The 20,215-nt window shown below is 36.5% G+C and overlaps 1 protein-coding gene across 1 annotated transcript in view; it reads left to right on the top strand.

The window, feature by feature from the left end:
- Positions 1-16,111, top strand: part of LOC121370467 (ubiquitin carboxyl-terminal hydrolase 47-like) — a 35,811-nt gene extending 19,700 nt beyond the window's left edge. Inside the window, exons 13-27 of the mRNA XM_041495717.1 lie at positions 136-257; positions 2,467-2,546; positions 3,178-3,229; positions 6,199-6,275; positions 6,908-6,963; positions 7,711-7,823; positions 8,657-8,761; positions 9,688-9,895; positions 10,471-10,709; positions 11,571-11,694; positions 12,108-12,713; positions 13,223-13,314; positions 13,835-13,915; positions 15,071-15,151; positions 15,636-16,111. Of these exons, the coding sequence (XP_041351651.1) occupies positions 136-257; positions 2,467-2,546; positions 3,178-3,229; positions 6,199-6,275; positions 6,908-6,963; positions 7,711-7,823; positions 8,657-8,761; positions 9,688-9,895; positions 10,471-10,709; positions 11,571-11,694; positions 12,108-12,713; positions 13,223-13,314; positions 13,835-13,915; positions 15,071-15,151; positions 15,636-15,755 (2,156 nt within the window). The 3' untranslated portion in view covers positions 15,756-16,111. The remainder of the gene's footprint in view (positions 1-135; positions 258-2,466; positions 2,547-3,177; positions 3,230-6,198; positions 6,276-6,907; positions 6,964-7,710; positions 7,824-8,656; positions 8,762-9,687; positions 9,896-10,470; positions 10,710-11,570; positions 11,695-12,107; positions 12,714-13,222; positions 13,315-13,834; positions 13,916-15,070; positions 15,152-15,635) is intronic.
- Positions 16,112-20,215: the final 4,104 nt, after the last annotated feature.

Here is a 20,215-nt window from a genome sequence, read left to right as displayed (position 1 = left end):
ATATTCAAATGACAGCTAATTAACCACGCATACATATATCTGACAACAAGTCAGCTTGTTTTCATTCACTGCATTTAATTTTATAGTGTCATGGAAGTATTGTCTTTCAAGATATGAAGACTGTTTTTGTTGTAGGTATTGATGAAGGCATTGAAGTGGAAAATGGACTGTCAGCTGCATCATCCAGCAGTGAGGGGTCTAATTTCAGTAGTGAAGCAGCAACCAATGACAAGAATGCCAGAGAATCGGCTACTCAGGTAATAATATGTCTTCAGTTCAAACATTCTTAAGCAGGGAATCGTGTGTCTGAGAATTGAAAATTTTGTTCAAGCCATTTATGGGTTACACAAAAACAAATCCAGGTAACTATATTTTTGTGTGCGTTATGATTGTGTTCCAGGGCTCGCGCTGTCGGTAGCCAAATTAGCCATTGGCTAATTTTTACAAAAAATGGCTAATAAAATTTGCAAGTGGCTAAAATTTGGGCTAAGCCATTTTCTGTCTTCTGATGTGAACAAACGGTTACATAATCTATCCGACACCTCAAACATAATAATACTACCAAATATTCAATTAGCGTAATAGCGATCTCGCAACCGGTAACGAGAAACGGGTGTCATGCAGAATACAGCGTAGGCCTTATAATGTTTGCTTATTTTAATAATCACGCTTATTAATTTTAACGGCATGCATTCAACATGTATGGCAGCAATGTCTGGAAGATCTGTAACTTGTTATTTTTACTTTGTAAAATCTTTGAACCAAAGTAATAAAAACAGACCGACAATGCGTGTCAATTTGAATACATATGCCAGTTCAGGGCCAAAAGACATGTAGGCCATCTCAAGGGCTCAGTTCAGCCAGACCGAGCGAAAACAAAACGTTCGTTAGACTGGTTTGTGCGCTTCACGTTAAACCAAATGGACACGACGAATATCAATCAAATAGTTCGCGAACGTTAGGAAAAACGTTCGTTGGCTGAACTGAGGACAGCTCTCGGTGCGAATATACTTCACGCTTCAGAGTCAGCTGACACCGCGTGTCAAGAGACATCGTTGCGGACATTAAACAATACGATTACGCAAAAGTAAATCTTGATGTAAATTTGTAGAAAAACAATAGTTATTCGCATCAATGAATACCTAACTGCAGTTTTTGTTTATTCCTTTGTTTTTGTTAGTTTCATACCCATGGTTGAGAGCACGCATGCAGATCGCGATCGCCGGAAATGAACATGCAGTATTTAAATTATACAAATTGCAAATGTACACTGAATAAAATTAGTTTACAGTAATCATATTTGCTAGATAATTTTAGATATAAATTTGTAAGACTGTGAGGTGACATTTAATAAGTTAGCTGGATTTTAAAAAGACTGTAAATTTTAATTTTATTAAAGGATTTGTTGTTGGGTTTTTTTTTAATAAATGGAGTATACTGTGGTGAAGTCTGCATTCTTAGCTGAGGTATTTTGTAAGCAGAAATCACAACAAGCATTTAACACGACACTGAAATCAACAGCAACAACATGGCACAACTTATGAAATCGTTTGGGGTGGGGAATTGATGGGTCACTTAAAAAAAAAAAAATAATAAAAAAAAAAGTTATTCAAACTAACATAAAGATTGCTATTTAAAGAAATAATGAGTTCTATATATATAAAAAAGCTCTCGAATTTTTATTTGGGAAAAAAGGAAGAAAGAAAAAACACCATCCATAAGCATCCACCCTCCCCCATATTTCTGTATGTTTGTTAATTTAATGTCATAGGCCTTAGAAGTGGAGGTGGGTGTATGGGGACTGAAGATATTGCTTAACCCCATCCCAACCTCACCCCTGCTGAAAAAACTCGAAGTAATATATTAACTGCCCCTACCCCCATTAAGGTTTTGTTATTCCTATTTATTCCAGTTTGTACACAATTAGCTGAAAAAGATACATTTTCGATATTCATATATAAATACTCTATACAGTACTGCGTAAAACAAATTTGGCTAAAGCATTTTCAATATAGCTAATAAAAATTCCATTTGGCTAATATTTTGGCTACAGGTATTTTTGATCCAGGGTGAGCCCTGTGTTCGCTTGATGCGCGGTCGGTCTGGGATCAATCCCCAGGTGAGTTCATTGGGCTATTTTTGGGGCCAGTGCACCACGACTGCTATATCAAAGGCTGTGGTATGTGCTATCCTGTCTGTGGGATGGTGCATATAAAAGATCCCTTGCTGCTAATCGAAAAGAGTAGCCCATGAAGTGGCGACAGCAGGTTTCCTCTCTCAATATCTGTGTGGTCCTTAACCATATGTCTGACGCCATATAACCGTAAATAAAATGTGTTGAGTGCGTCGTTAAATAACAAATTTCTTTCTTTCTTTCTATTAGAGTCTCCAGTTGAGACTATAAACGTTTTATAAGCATCAGGCCTGGTATTAGTAAGTAATTTTAATAACGGTTTTCTGTTTCAGGGTCCATATGTGTACGAACTGTTCTCCATCATGATCCATGCAGGTAGTGCAGCTGGCGGACACTACTACGCCTATATCAAGTAAATACTTTCACTGCTCCACTGTACAAGATATATCTAGATTATATTTGAAGACAAAATTAAATATAAAATAATATGTAAATCTTCTGTAATTGTTTTAATCTATGTACAGATGACATTTCATTAGTGTAACTTTAAAATGCGGCAGAAGTTGAAATAAAATACTTGATGGGTAAAATGTTCACTATTAAATTATAATCTGTCATAGTGAATTTCATACCAAGCATTAGTAGGATTGCATAAATGTCGAAATGGATTGATTGTATGGAAACAAAATTGGCCCAACACATTGTAGTTATTAAACTTGCGTAAGATAAGATTTGTAACCTCATCAAAGCATATATTTGTTATTATAGATATGACCTCAGTAATTTGATTACTGTATTGTTACAGTGGTAAGATGAAAAGTGGTGTTTGTATGGCCCCAAAGCTTTTGTTTCTTATTGTAGTTATGACCTCAGGAATTTGATTATTGTATTGTTACACAGTGGTAAGATGAAAAGTGGTGTTTGTATGGCCCCAAAGCATCTATTTGTTATTGTATTTTTGACCTCAGTAATTTGACTATTGTATTGTTACAGTGGTACTGTGGAATGTGCTGTTTGTATGGCCCCATTTCTTCAACTTGCAGGTCTTTCAAAGATGGAAAATGGTACAGTTTCAATGATCAACAAGTCACAAAGGTAATTTATCCTTTTGATCTTCAGAAAACATTCTATTTACTAATGAGTGGATACCATACATTGCCTAATCTGGCTACCTAACCCTTCACCCCCTTTGAAAAACTTTGTACACCATGGTCACAGTAGAATAAATAGTATACTGAAGAAATCTGCAGATGAAAGGGCTAAACAAGATTTTATCTGTCGCATTAGGTTAGTGTTTAGAAAGAGTCTACTGTGGTTAATTTGAATTCATTACATCTTTAGTTGACCTGCATGAAGGTCAATGGTTTACTGTCATACAATGGGGCGAGACGTAGCCCAGTGGTAAAGCGCTCGCTTGATGCACGGTCGGTTTGGGATTGATCCCTGTCAGTAGACCCATTGTGCTATTTCTCGCATCAGCCAGTGCACCACAACTGGTATATCAAAGGCTGTGGTATGCTATCCTGTCTATGGGATGATGCATATAAAAGATTCCTTGCTGCTAATCGAAAAGAGTAACCCATGAAGTGGCGACAGTGGGTTTTCTCCCTCAATATCAGTGGTCCGTAACCATATGTCCGACACCATATAACTGTAAATAAAATGTGTTGAGTGCATCGTTAAATAAAATATTTCTTTCATTTCTGTGCATGGTTGGAAACAATTGATAAATTGGAAGATTAATCCAGATTATGGGCCAATCTCCAAAGGTATACTGGTAGTGTTCTAATTATGAACAGCTCATTAAAAAAGCAATAATCAGATAATTCACTGTGTGGTCCTTAATCATATGTCCGACGCCACATAACCGTAAATTAAATGTGTTGAGTGTGTCATTAAATAAACCATTTCCTTCCTTAATGTCATATACCTCGCATTTTAAGAAGCAGCTTGTAAAATAGATAATATAGTAATTAAATATGAAGCTATATACCGTCTCCAAAATTAATTCACCAAATGTAAAAGTTTAAACAAAATGTTTTTAAAGATTTATGTTGAATAAATAGGTCATGAACATGATAATTACTTGTTTTGGTGCATGGTTCGTGGTAATAGAAAACTTGCCCCTATTTTTCACATTTATTCATCCATGAATTGTTCAGCTAACCAACAGCCAATAAAATGTCTACATTCTGTTCACGCCTTGGTCCGTAAAGTAAGCGCTTTGACGGCGTGGAAGCACCTTAAATCAGTTGCCTCTACACCTTGATTTGAAGTACTTTAGAAAAACAATTATCACAAGTACGAGCATGGCAGTCGACTACCTCTTGCAAACAACTTGTGTACCAGTATACCAAGCACACCTAATCACTATGACAGGTAAAACACTTCCTAACTACTTAATAATGGACCAGTCGTCTGCTCACAATTGGTGTTTGGTAATTTTACCACATCTACTGGGACCGCTAATCCGTCAGGAAGGCGCTTACACGTAACGGGATTCCCGTGCCGAGCAATCAAGCTTCAAGGCCTATCAAAGAAGATGCCCATTGACAGAATCAACTGTACTATTTAACTCAATAAACAATAGGAGAAGCACTTGTTAATAGTACAGTTATGTTGGCAATCAGTCATTTCTATCCTAACACCCCCTTCCCAAAACACATACTGAAAATATCCAGGGCTCGCGCTGTCGGTAACCAATTTAGCCATCGGCTAATTAAAAATTATTTTTACAAAAAAATGGCTAATAAAATTTGCAAGTGGCTAAAATTTTGGCTGAGCAATTTTCTATCTTCTGATGTGAACAAATGGTTACATAATCTATTCGACACCTCAAACATAATAATACCAAATATTCAATTAGCATAATAGCGATCTCGCGACCAGTAACGAGAAACGGTGTTATCCAGAAGACAGCGTATGCCTTATGATGTTTGCTAATTTTAATAATCAGGGTTATTAATTTTAATGGTATGCATTCGACATGTATGACAGCAATGTGACGGTTATTCAATGTCTGGAAGATATGTAACTTGCTATTTTAATTTTGTAAAGTCTTTCAACCAAAGTAATAAAAACAAACGACAATGCATGTCAATTTGAATACACATGCCAGTTCAGGTCCGAAAGACATGTCGGCTATCCCAAGGGCTGAGTTCAGCCAGACCGAGCAAAAACAAAACGTTCGCTACACTGGTTTGTGAGCTTCACGTTAAACCAAATGGACACGACGGACACCAATCAAATAGTTCGTGAACATTAGGAAGAATGTTCATTGGCTGAACTGAGGACAGCTCTCGGCGTAATATATGTCACGGTTCAGAGTCAGCTGACACCCACGTGTCAAGAGACATCATTGCAGACATTAAACAATACAATTACACAGAAGTAAATCATGATGTAAATTTGTAGAAAAACAATAGTTGTTTGCATCAATGAATACCTAACTGCAGTTTCGGTTATTTTCTTTGTCTTTGTTAACTTTGTACCAATGGTCGTGAGCACGCATGCAGATCGCGATCGCAGGAAATTAACATGCAGTATTTATACAAATTGCATTTTTTTTTAAATCTTTTTATTCTAGTAGTATTCCATTTAGTGGAGACTATTTTTTTTTTCTTCCTTTGAATGCATTTTATTTAAAGATTGTCATCGGGGTATGAACCAAAAAAATCATCTGCAAACTGGGAATCGGCAAAGCCGTTCTCACATAAGTTTGCAGATGATTTTTTTTGTTCATACCCAGATGAACGTAAAAGAAATAACAGACAATACTTATAATTAAATTTGAATCATACAGGCTAATAATAACACTAAAACATCATACTTTATTTTGAATTATGTTTTATCCATAAACAATAATGCTCAATAAGACAACTTGCCCATATAAAATGATGTCATCAGATATGACATTCCCTGACGACATAATTTTTATGTTCATCGAAAAATGAACAAACTGCCATGCTACAGCTGGACCAATGGGATGATGTTACGTTGTAATGAATGTAAGGGAAATTTAATTATACTCTTTTGTAATTGTTGTGCATTTTGCTATCTGGCAGATTACATATGATGACATTCGTAAAACGTACGGTGGTTCAGGTGTCTCCAGAGGTTTCTACTCTTCAGCTTATGCAAGGTATGAAATTAAAAATAGCTACATCATTCAGAGATTAATGGATTTTGTTTGAATAAGTGAAGCAAATCAAGTTTGCCAAAAAATAAAGTATCACAGTATATTTCTCAAATTCACTTACAGATTTATTGATAAAACAATTAGAATCCGGTAGTTTTGTTATGCAGTTGCATTATCATTCTGTTTTCAGTTGTGTGTTTTTTTCTCCTAATCAGTGCTCTTGAACTTGTATGGCAAAGAACACAACTTTTATTATCCTTTCAGATAATTAAAAATGCATTTGGTTAATTGTAAAGAAATAAGTACATCTTTCAAAGTGTCTGCTATATGGCATTTCGGTACCAGTAGTCTATAATAAAAGGTATATTTCAGTATCGTAAAACAGAACTTTTTTTTTTTTAACCCTCTCTTTGCATGATGATGATTGTAATATTTACATGTTACTGAAATGTGTTCTTATAATAAAAATTTCATGTTCAGTTTGAAACTGTTATATTCAGTTCAGTTGAGTGCAGCATTAAACCATCACCAAGTAACTCATTAGTTATATGTTTGAAACATAAACGGTACATGAGTTGTGAAACATGTAACTGTTACTACTACTACAGTAACTCCATCACTATTTTACTTTTCAGTTCCACAAATGCATATATGTTGATGTACCGACAAATAGACAAGGAAAGAAACGCAGGTGAGAAACATTTTAACAGATTTTCCTTAGTAAGAATATTAAAATTTACTAACCTCTTCTGCTTTATGAATTTCTTTTTGAAGAATAAGTATAAATGTTTTAATATGTTCGCCAAAGTGAAATCAAATAGACAAAATTTATTTTTAGAAAGGGGCAGGGCATAGCCCAGTGGTAAAGTGCTCACCTGATGCACGGTCGGTCTAGGATCGGGCTATTTCTCATTCCAGCCAGTGCACTATGACTGGTATATCAAAGGCTGTGGTATGTGCTGTCCTGTTTATGGGATGTTGCATATAAAAGATCCCTTGCTGCTAATGGAAAAATATAGCAGGTTTTCTCTAAGACTCAGTATAAAATGACCAAATGTTTGACATCCAATAGCCAATGATTAATAAATTAATATGTTCTAGTGGTGTCGTTAAACAAAACATAGGCGGGATTTAGCTCAGTCGGTTGAATGCTCGATTGAAGTGCTTTCCTCACAGGATTGAACCACCTTGGTGGATCCATTCAATTGATTGGATTTTTTCTCATTCCGACCAATGCACCACAACTAGTTAAAGGCCATGGTATGTGCTTTCCTGTCTGTGGGAAAGATCCCTTGCTGCATTGTGAGAAATATAGCACGGTTTCCTCTGATGACAATGAGTCAGAATTACCAAATGTTTGACATCCAATAGCCAATGATAAATTAATGTGTTCTAGTGGTGTTGTTAAACAAAACAAACTTTAACTTTTTCTTTTTAGACTTCATGCAGCCTGATCAGTTTCCCAAGCCTCTAAAAGATTACCTTCATCAACAACAAGCCAAGGAGGAAGCTGAGAGAAAACAGAGAGAGATTGAGAAGTCAACATGCAAGGTAATTCAGTTGGTTCATAAATATCTATATTTAATCACTGTACTGATGTAGTGAAAATGTCTGGTACCCAGAGATAAAATGTGTTTGTGAGATCTGCCATTCTTTAAAAAGATGTTTAAATTGCAGGATCATTTGGAAAAAAAACTTTGTCAGTTTATTCGCAAAGTATAATAATTGCTGAATGCATAAGTCAGGAAAGTTATCTCCCATATTTTTATGTTACAGTTGTATTGCCTAGAATGTTTTTTCATAGAACACCGAGTTTCATAAAAGGTGTTATGAGTATATTATATCCATATTTACTCAGAGAGTTTGTATCTTTCTTAGAAAATCGTCAAATTATCATCTAAATGCCATTTGATATCTATGTTGGTGGCTTTTCAACTGCTTTGTACCAGTTGTAAATTTTCACCGTAATTTATGACAACAGTAAGCTACAGCACGTCATGGAACAGGCTGATAATTGTAGTAAGAAGTTATGGTTGCGATGGTAGATACTTTACCACAGTAGCAGTGCTAAGATGGCTTTGTGGAATGAGGCCCAGGTCTTTCATTAACATGTTAACATCTTCCTACGAATACCTGAAAATATTTTATTAAAAGATGATATACATTAAGCAAATGAATAGTTTTAATATCATCAGCCTATTAGCACAATTGCCTAATTAATTTTTAGAGCTTTTGAGACAAATGGAATAAACTGATTTTTATACAGACAGAGATAAATTGTTTAAGGATTATTTGCATATGAAAAAGAAGAAATAGTGTGAATCTTGCTCGACAAATTTCTTATGAATATTTTTTAAATTATGTTTTAATTTTTATATTTGCAGATTAAATTGTACTGCATACATCCCAAGTATCAAAGGAAACTAGACTACAGGTTCGAAATACACAAAGACAAAACCCTGAAGGAAGCTACTGAAATGGCATTCAAGGTTATAATGAAAAATGTTACATTGGGTTTTGATGTATATAAATGATGGGAAAGGAAACAAAGGAATGTTTGCCAATCAATAAAATATTTACATGCTCCTATACCACGAAGGTTTCGAGCATTTGTTTGTCAAGTTAAAATGTTACATTGGGTTTTGATGTATATAAATGATGGGGAAAGGAAACAAAGAAATGCTTGTCAAGTTAAAATGTGTTAAATGCATATATTGTAAACCTATCAAAGTGTTATTCATGCCTGGAATATACCTACATTTATACATGGATAGAACTATTAGTTGGTGAATACTTCTGATTCAGAAATGAGATTTATGACTTCAAAATTACCGTACTGCATGAAAATGTGTTAAATATATGCTAAGAAAATTGACTAAAATTATAAGAGTTGGACTCATACAGGAGTGATCCAAAATTGAATAAAAAATGTCTGACATAAATATAGCATATAAACTAAACAGTGAGATTTACACAGATTTGGTGGCACATGGGTGGCAACATTCTCATGGCTTTCCTTGAAAATGGTGGATATTTCACATAATGTTCTATATCGCATAAACATTTAAAAATTATTTCTGTAAACATTTGTGAGAACATTTTCAACTCTGTGTATGGTTGTTTTTTTTTTGTGTTGTTCAGTATTTATTATGTTTACCATATACTGTTTTCATTTAAAGATCACATTTTTGTTTACCTTTTTGGAGTTTTTTTTTTTTTTTATATTATGTTAATAAGTGTCACTGGCATCGTGTTTTTCACGAATGTGATGTTTCACAACAGTTTACACTGTGTTTTCTTGATAATTTTTTAATTTTTAGATTGATGTTTATTGTTATTTACCTTTGCCATCCCACAGCTAATGTGTGTTTTTGGTGCTGCATTGTCGTTACAGATTGATTAATTCCATTTGCAGGCTCTTGAACTGGACGGGGTCCTCCCTCTGAACTGCTGTCGACTAGTCAAGTATGACGATTACTCAGACGCACTGGAGAAGTCTTTTGAGGGCGAGGAAAACGTAACGATGGGCGAACTGCTGGGCGGCGTTAAAACCAGTTACAACTTTGACCTTCTCTTGGAAACAAAGCGTTCAGATCAGGTGTTTCAAGAATATAAACCTGGAGGTTGGTTTAAAATTCCTAGTATAATTTGTTTTGATATGTTCTAAATTACTAACAGTATTCTTTGTTCACCTTGTACCCTATTTATTTTATTACCCTATCGGTCCAACAGGATCAGATTATAGGTTTTGTCATCGTCTTCTCAGTTTTTCTGAAGGTTTTTTTCACAATGCCTTGAAATATTGAGCTGAAATTTTACTTATAGGTTTTTTCATGTACTATTACAGATCAAGTTTGACTTTCATGGCAATTTACCCATTTTTGACGAGAGTTTTGGCCCTGGAGATAAGAAAAAAACAAATTCTGGACATCTGTAGTAAAAATACCTTAAGATACTGAGCAGAAATTTTTTGCATAGCTTTTTCATCTTCTGTTAGAGAAATCAAGTTTGACTTTCATGGCAATTTACCCATTTTTCAGAGTTATGCCCCTTGAACTTAGGAGATATGGAAATTTGTTTTCCGGACTTGTTTCTTCCACTGCCTCAAAATATTGAGCTGAAATTTTGTGTGTGGCTTTATGTATTGCTTTAGCAGTACTCTCAGAATGCTTGTTGTCATTATGTATTTTTGTTGCAGGCATCACTGTGAAAGTGTTTGTGGTAGATATCTTTAGAGAGATCATCGAGCCACCATTTAACGTGCGTGCGTATCACGTTCAGACTGTTCAGGAGTTGAAGAACATGATTTATAAAATAAAGGAAATCCCAGACATGTCCAAAATGCGCTGTGTGTTAGAGCGATGTCACAGTGACTTTAGACAACTCCTTGTGCCCAGTAAAACTCTCAAATCAGAGGGTTTCTTCAAAAGTAATAAGGTAAAATACACAGCTATAAGAACCTGATGGGTACTCATACTTACTTACAACTTAATGTTTGCATATACCATAGTTTGACACCCAATAGCCGACGTATTTTTGTTAAACATTCATTTATTCTATTCATTCTATTCTATTCATACTTATAGTATGAACAGATTACTCGGGGGGGGGGGGGGGGGGGGGTGGGTGTTTAAATGTGGAGATACTGAAACTTGACTTGAACTTTTTTCATTTTACCTTTTTTGTTTTTGGTTGTAGTTGGATTGGGGTTTGTTTTTTTGGGATGGGGGGTTGGAGGGAGGTGGGATCTTACAAGTAAATTGGTCATTCCGGCTACAGCCAACAATAGCATTTATTTTATTTTATTAGTATGGGGTGGTATTTAGCTCGGTTGGTTGAGTGCTCGCTTGAAGTGCTTGTGTCACAGGATCGAACCACCTCAGTGGATCCATTCAACTGATTGGTTTTTTTTCTTGTTCCAACCAGTGCATCACAACTGATCAAAGGTCGTGGTATGTGCTTCCTGTCTGTGGGAAAGTGCACATAAAAGATCCCTTGCTGCATTAAGAAAATGTAGTAGGTTTCCTCTGATGACTACGTGTCAGAATTACAAAATTTTTGACACCCAACAGCCGATGATTAATTAATCAGTGTGCTCCAGTGGTGTCATTAAACAAAACAAACTTTTTTCTTTTTAAAATCTTTTTATTAGGGAGTAACACTAGCTGATAAAAATTACAATTTTGATTACTATTATTGTTTTTATTACAACTGTTATAATAACTTCCCATCATGAACAAAGTAATGTTGATCACTTGGGTGTTGGGCAATGCTTTTTGTTTTATTCCAACTTTTCAGGTGTATATAGAGTATACCGGTGATGAAGAAGACAACAGAGTCCCATTTGTACAGAGCAAGTTCCACAAACTAATCGATCAACATCAAAACACAATACGCATTAACGTCTATTTACCAGCTATAGGCAAGTATTTCAAATGGGGATTTCAATTATAATTGTGACCAGTGATTAAAAGTATGGGAATTCGAACAAGAAACCTATCAACACCTTCAAGTTTGTATCTCTGCACAAGGCAGAGTCCAGTGAATGTTTTTTTTTTTATTAGTTCATGACGCAAAATGACAACATATTAATTATAACAGTTATTTTATGCTCAGTTATATAATAATCAATTTTGATTTTTTTAAAAGTCTTTTTTAACAAATCTCTGTCTTTTCACTAATATTTTCGCAAAAGATTTTTTGTTTCATTCAAGATATAACAATTATATAAAATGGAAGAATGTCTAATATTCTGAAATTGTGTATTGATGATTTTTTTTAAATCTGCTTCTTGCATTTGTAGTGTTTTATTGATTGTAAAAACCTGTTTTATAGATGAAGTGGATGACTATAAAAGGACATTGCAGCAAAATATGTTAAGACGGCAACAGCTGTGCTTAAATTGTGAACCGACATGTGATAGTGTGAGTGGTAGTGACGCACATGACCTCGACAGTGTCGATATTAAGCTAAGGACTACAGCTCTGCAGGACTGCCACAGCAATCATTCAGTGTCTCACGGTTGTCATGACAACAGCGACAGCTCGCCTCAGGAGTCGGACGGTCGCAGCAACAGTCCCATGGTGCCGAGTTCCAGCAGCCAGGACACGAGTACGAGCGCCGAGTTCAGCCTGACGACCAACTACAACTCTAACAATGAGGGCCAGTCCCCGTCGCCCGACGACATCCAGCCTCTCGGTGATAAGGGACCCGTCGAGCACGTGGAGTGTAATTCCGACCAGGCGTCCCCGGTCATGGGGCCGCTCAACAAGGGAGAGACTTTTCACTGTGAGGAAAACTGGGACCTCGAAGTCGGTGCCAGTGCAGACAATATGTGTGCAAGTTCAACGAAGGACGACGTGGGCAAAGACTTTCCGATGGAATCGACGTACCGCTATTTTCATACCTCAATATGTGAAATAACTCAGTTTGGACAAAGAAGTAAGTTTTTAAAAAAAGAAGAAGACAAAAGATGTCAAATAATTTGTGCATTATTCTGAAGCCAAGAGTTATGTTACTTTTTGTTGATAAAATTTTAATCTTTTTTTCTTTCTTTCTTTTTATATTCACAGATACCCTGTTACAAATAACTGCCCCAGTCCAGGAAAATTATTTATAAACCAGACAAGCATCTATTTAAATCACATGATGCCATGATCTAGGTGTAAATATTCAAGTCTCACCACATGACATTTGTTGCGTAAAGTATTTAGAAAATATAAGACACATATCATGCTTTTCATTTTTGCTGCATTTATCATAAAGATATTCCTCTCGCAACATTGTCAGAGGTTTCCTGCCTAAAACTTAGATTGGAATGCTTTAACAATACCTCATCACTAATTAACCAGCTATTGGATAAGATAACAGAAGAACAGTTTATTAATTAATTTATTGATATTGATGTATTTGTTTCCAACTTGTGTAACATTATACTGCGTGTTGGACAGGTCTTACCGTTTTTGTTGATAAACGAATCACCCTTGGGGCTTTCAAAAAGAACATGGAATCAACTGTCGGAATAACATCAGAACATTTCAAGGTATAGTGCATCTCAGTTTAAAATGTTTATGACGGAATTTTTATCTTCTGTTATTAAGTTAAAAGAGTTTTATTTTGAGTGTCATACAGGGATTAAGATTGAAAATTTAGAAATGACTTCTCCCTTCCGAGAAGAAAAAGGAGAGATCTGATAAATTTGTTGAAGTGATTATTATTATTGATTTATCGGTATGTTTCTCAAGTCCCTTGTTAGTTTGGAAAAGTTCCAAATTCTACATTCGGTCCAAATCGTAATTGTTCATTATCAAAATAATACAGTGCACCACAACTGGTATATCAAAGGAGTGGTATGTGCTATCCTATCTTTGGGATGGTGCATATAAATGGACAAATGTAGCAGTACCAATGGACAAATGTAGCAGTACCAATGGACAAATGTAGCAGGTTTCCTCTGATGACTACTGAGTCAGAAATACCAAATGTTTGACATCCAATAGCCGATGACTAATAAATCAGTTTTTGCAGCAGTGTGATCATCGTGTTGTATTCTTCTTGTCCAGGTCTACAGAGTATATGCCAACAACCAAGAGTTTGAGAGCATCCGGCTGTCAGACACACTGCAGTTCATGGAGGACGGGAAGGTGTGTAGTTTATTCTGGTTAATACAGTCAGCTTTATTCAAAAGTTTTAACAGATTGTTCATTCATTTTTTCATTCTGGACAGAACAGTGTATTATTTTGTGAAAATATGTCATATTTAACAGTTGTTCCTAGTAAATACCAGCTTATTTGCTTGTCTTAGGCCAAACAAAAAAATAGGTGTGTTTCCGATTGCATCCCCCCAAAAATTAGGGTAGGTAGGTAGTTTTTTTATTTTATTATTTTTTTTTTTTTTTTAATTGAATACTATCATAATAATAATAATAATAATAATTATAATTATTATTATTATTATTATTATTATTTATCATCATTATTGTTATTGTTGGGTAAAAAGTAGGGACGGTCGGTCGACCGGAAACACACCTATTTTTTTGTTTGGCCTTACAAACCACATAGCAGGTTCAATATTCCTGTGGGTTTTATTTTTCAAAATTATAAACTGAGCCTAATCCTAAAGTGTTTTTTTCTTTTTAAAAGTTTTTTAGAATCCATATGTCTTAGCTTTTACTTGAAATGTTCTTTGCTAAGGTTGATAAAATAGGGGAAAAGTGGAAAAAAGTAATCAACAATCACAATTTTGAAAGTAAGTTTTGTTAGAATTGCAAAGCAAAAAATTGGGTATTTGCTTCTGGTACTTATTAATTAAACATGAATATGTGTGAGAGAGTCACATGTTCCTTAGTGGTTTTGTTTTTCAATAGTTTGTGGTGAAATGATGTTTGGTGATTCAAGCCTAATATCATTATTCATAAAAGTAATTATCATCACAGATTCAGTTCTCAGACAACAAAAGAAACATTATCCACTGTCAAATCTGTTCTTTTGGATATCTAAAAAAATGAAATCATTGCATATTTTGTGTCAGTAACATGTCGGGGAGACATACTTATTAATAAAAATCAATGATGATAAATGAAGACTGTGTTTGATTCTTGCTTGTCACTGGCTCTTTGTAAAGGAAACAGGAATGTTTAAACTAATTTTTAACCTTTTGGGTATATAGATCTGTGTACAGATTTTTACCCATCTCTGGTAGTCATTGAAAAAAAGTTGGTTCTGTTAGCTAATCATTGGCTGTCACCTTTGGCAAAGAACAAGACATTCAATATTGGTTTTTACCTTTTTCTCAACAGCTGAAGATAAAGTTGGGTCGGGCGTTGAGACCTGGTGAACATAGGGTTAAAGTTTTCCAGCTTCTAGTGAATGAATCAGATGTAAGTGTATTGGTTGTGTTACACATTTCTATAATTACTTTTATGCATTTGTTGCATCATATGCTGTTATAGATAGTGCCTTGAACTATCAAAACCATTTTTGTAGTATTGCAAAGACCAATAGAATAATAGGTTTTCAGATGAGTCCTTTGATAGATTTTTTTTTTCTGACCCTCATCATTACCAGTACAGTATTAAATGGTTTAATTACCTTTTCATATAGTACGATTTTCAAACACTATCGTTTATTCTTTCTAAATGTGTGTTTCAAATGCTGTATAAAACTCTGTTCTAAGAATAGTATATTTTCTTTTCCAAATAAAACAGTACATTTATTTTCAATTAGTATAAAGCAGTTTATTGTTTTATTTCAAATACAGTATGGTTGATTAGTAAATATAACAGTTTAACAATTTAATTTATTTTTAATGTTTTGTTTATTTGTAATCTGGTGATAAACATTTGTGTTACTTTTATCCTTCAGTCCTGCAAGTATTTAATTGAGACTGTAGTTGCTAAAGGGATGACAGTTTTGGAATCTAAAAAACTGATTGTGCCAGAAGTGAAAGAACAGTGTGATATAGACATCCCCTTAGACAGGTAACATTCAACACAGTATTCTGCTCAGGAATGAATCAAATAGATTTTTTTTTTCAGATTTTTTTGGGGGGGTTTTTTTTTTTTTTTGTGTGCACTGGGGATTGGGGTTTTATTCTGGTTTTCATTGTACTGGAGATTTTGGGTTCCTCATTCATCATACAATCTACATACATTTAATTAACTCTTTTTCTCGTTGAATATTATAAATTTAAAGTATATAGTTATGTACACAGATAAAAATTGTAAATGCAAGAATTTGTTAAGTAGTCCTGTCTGTAGGATGGTGCATATAAAAGATCCCTGGTGCTAATCAAAAAGAGTAGCCCATGAAGTGGCGACAGTGGGTTTCCTCTCTTAAAATCTGTATGGTCCTTAACCATATGTCTGACGCCATATAATCATAAATAAAATGTGTTGAGTGCGTCGTTAAAAAAAAAATTCTTTCATTTCTGTGCATGGTTGAAAACATTTGATAAATTGGAAGATTAATCCAGATTATGGGCCCATCTCCAAAGGTATACTGGTAGTGTTCTAAGTATGAACTGCTCCTTATAAAAGCAATAATCAGATAATTCACTGTAGGTATATTTTCTGATACATTGCTCACTGTCAGAAATTTAGTAGCGATTAACAGGTGGTTAACAGATAGTTAGGGACAGTGTTATTGTCCAGTGTTTTCATTTGATGTCCGAATCAGAAAGTAAGATTCAGGTGATACTTTTCTAGTGATTGCATCACTTTTGTCTTCTACTTCTCACAAATGTGAGTCGGACATGTAGTAGTACATCTGGATATTCATCTCGGTGCATAATATTACGGTATTAATATAATGCAAGTTCTTAAAAACTGGAAAACCATACTATTTTACATTTTGGAAAAACAAATGCCTCGGTCATGGCCATTGACATGACAGTATGATTGTTTATCCAACACTTTTTGAATTTTTATACAAAATGTTATCCTTTTAAAAAAAATTAAAATGAAAATTTGAAAGTCTGTCATCTAAAGTTTTGATGAGATAATTTTTAAACTTTTTATGATTGTCTTGGGCAGTATCCACAAACTAATAGTGCGATATTTTGGAAGCTTCAAATTTTTTAATTTTAATTAAATTTAAAAAAAATTAATTACAAATTTGACACTGAAAATTGGAAAAATCTCTATGAATTACCATCTACTAGTGAAAGAATTAAAAATTAAATAGAGATCTGTAGGCCAATAGGATCTTGTGTCTGTTTGGCAAGAGATTTCCTTGAATGGAATTCTCATTACAGGTTGAATAAATACTCATTTTATACACTTTTTTGTTTTCAGGTGTCGATTGCGTAAAAAGACATGGAAAAATCCTGGCCGGATATATATAGATTCTCAAATCTTTGACGATGAAATTGCTATATATCCAAATGGGGAGGTGTTTCTTGAAGTGCTGAATGGTAAGAAAATATTGAGTTAAAATGTCATTTAATATGAAAAATAACATTATGAGGATAAAATTAACAACAGCTAGCACTCTATAAAAACTGTTCACATAAAGAGTTTGATGAAAACTGGGCACCTTGGCAAAGATGTCTAGAAAATTAAACTTAGCCTTAATAGTTAAAAATAACTCCAATATAAGACGCATACTGCTGGTGTTTTTGTTTTTGTTTTCTATATTTGGAAATATGGATTTTTCATTTCTTCTTTTCTCTCTGTCTATCTGTTTAATTGCTCTTTTATTATATATTTAGTCTGTCATTAATTTTGAGCTCCAAATTTGACTGTTTCAATTAACTAGTAATTTTATTGAATGCACTTTATATTTATGTATCTATTGTAAGATAATGATTTCAGGACCCCAACCCTGACATTATCAGTATATAATAGTCTTATTCAACTTATTGTACTAGCACAACAACAATGCTATACGACCCTGAGTTATAACCTCCACTGCAGAATTATTTCCCCTTGCCAAATGTATGAACTACACCTGCGCATGGGTAGACCGTATATCCTCATTTTTGATTCTGTAGTCCTCCATTGCAGTCGACCGGCCTCGGTGGCGTCGTGGTTAGGCCATCGGTCTACAGGCTGGTAGGTACTGGGTTCGGATCCCAGTCGAGGCATGGGATTTTTAATCCAGATGCCGACTCCAAACCCTGAGTGAGTGCTCCCCAAGGCTCAATGGGTAGGTGTAAACCACTTGCACCGACCAGTGATCCATATCTGGTTCAACAAAGGCCATGGTTTGTGCTATCCTGCCTGTGGGAAGCGCAAATAAAAGATCCCTTGCTGCTAATCGGAAGAGTAGCCCATGTAGTGGCGACAGGGGTTTCCTCTCAAAATCTGTGTGGTCTTTAACTATATGTCTGACGCCATATAACCATAAATAAAATGTGTTGAGTGCGTTGTTAAATAAAACATTTCTTTCTTTCTTTCTTTCCATTGCAGTCGTGTTCGAGTTTTGCTCTAGTAAACTTTTGTCAAATTGTTTATTAATTTGTAATTTTGTTTTATTTTTTTTGTCATACAAGGTCTTTTGGGGATGGTTTACACAGGTGGTTTAATGTCTGACACGGCTTCCTCGGGCTCCAACCGGTTGGTTGTGTGTGCCGAGGGGGGTTGTCTTAAACGACTGCCCCAGTTTGACCAGCATTTGTTATGTCGGGCATGCCATTCTTGTTGTTTTAAATGCCAGTGTCATATCTGTGTAAATTGGTCCCCCTCCATGTGGGGGAAGGCTAAGAAGCTGTCAAAAGACGCAGAGCGTAAGAGGATGATCAGACGTTAACAGGACGGGCGGAGCACAGTGGCAATCTCCGGGGTCGTGCTCCATAACAACTTGCCGCCGGTCGGCAAGTCGGTGTCCAGTTCAAAGAGCTTGCGGATGAGTGGTAGGCGCAAAGGCGCCTCCTCGTCTGTTTGCCATCTTCATGGTAATACCAGTAAACCTGCAACACTGCTTAGCGCTGAGGGGGCGCTGTTGCTCCCTGCTTCGGCTGAAGCATGGAAGGTTTCTTCCAGGTCGGACTCCGTTCCACCTGGGTATTTGGTCTTGCCTCCATCGGTGGAGGCGGCGCCTGTTATGGTTGTAACGGGGGTGTCAGTCCGAGGGAGTGCAGTCGTGGCAGGAACGACTGTGTCTCTCAGTTCCGACTCCCATCTTGGTTATTGGTCCTTCTGTGGAGGGGTTGGTTAGCTCTAGAATGATGTCCGCTTCACGGCACCGTTTGTTTCACCAGACTTCTGGTGGAGGGTTGGTCATGGCATCCATGGGCGCTGTTTCGACCAACACGCCTTTCGGCACTACTTCAATAATTGAGCCACTTGGCGAAATCGTGAAGTCTCACAACATTGTCTCGATCACGGAGCCGGTTGGCGTTGTTTCGGGTGCGACACCAGTGGGCGTCTCTTCTGTTGTTGGGGCGCCTGTACAGAGTCATCAGCTTTTAGATTGTTCGCATGTGGCTACATCAACTGGGTTGGCTAATCCACACGTGGTACGTTGGGTTCAGAATTCGGCGCAGGATTCGTACGTGTACGAATTTCCTGACGGTCCGGTTCAACCGACACCACCAGTCCCATTGTCTGCTTCGGCAGAGATCCGGGAAACTGCAGCTTTCTTGGGTGCGCCTGTGTCTACACCGATGGTCAATCCAGACCTGTCAGATCGGGGTAGAGGTTCCAGGCGTTATCCCTCGACTGCGTGGGTGGAGCCTTTCGTTCAGGGTCCAATGGTTTTGGGTCACCCTCAGGGACGGACTCGGGGGGGACTATGTTTCTCTTTTTGAGAATTTCATGGCCTGGCTAGGGGAATCACCTCCACCAGTCCCTCTACCGCCGGGGTTTCCAGAGAGACCTGGATTGAACCAGTTTGCGGATTCGGCCGTTCCGCATTGTCCTGTCCATGCAGTTTCATTTCCATTATGGTCGGCGCACAGTGCGTCGTTTGAGTAAATTTCTTCTTTGGAAGAGGATTTTCCCCCTGAATCAGTGTGTGGTTCGGGGGAAGGGTCGGCACCAGGTTCGGTGCTTGATGAGATTCCCATTTTGGCCTATGGTACGCCAGACGGCGATTATGATTACCAGGCGGTTCTTGGTTTTGTATGGGAACAGGTCCGACTGGTGTGCGCGGATGCAATTCCGTCGGAGGAGGCTGTTCCGTCTTACAAGGGTTTTTCTTTTGGAAACCGGCCTTTAGCGACAGACGCTCCGTGGCAGGATTTCAGCTTGCCGTTAGCACACGAGGCGCATGAATCTCTTGTGGAGATTGATGCTTTGATAGCGGGTAGCAATCGTATTTTTGGGGCTGTGGTGGAAGTGTTTCCGGCAGCGTTGTCTGCTGCGAAGGTTTTGTCCATGTCTTCGTATAAGACATTGGGAGCTTCCTTCCTTTCACATCCAGTGGTCATTTCCGCTAGGGTGAAGGCAGACTGCCACCCATCTCCTAATGTCAGTGTGCCACTCATGGATTTAAGAGACTTT

Source organism: Gigantopelta aegis, chromosome 4 (assembly GCF_016097555.1).
Source record: "Gigantopelta aegis isolate Gae_Host chromosome 4, Gae_host_genome, whole genome shotgun sequence".
In the NCBI taxonomy this organism is placed as follows: Eukaryota; Metazoa; Mollusca; class Gastropoda; order Neomphalida; family Peltospiridae; genus Gigantopelta; species Gigantopelta aegis.
This window is presented reverse-complemented; position numbering and strand designations above follow the sequence as displayed.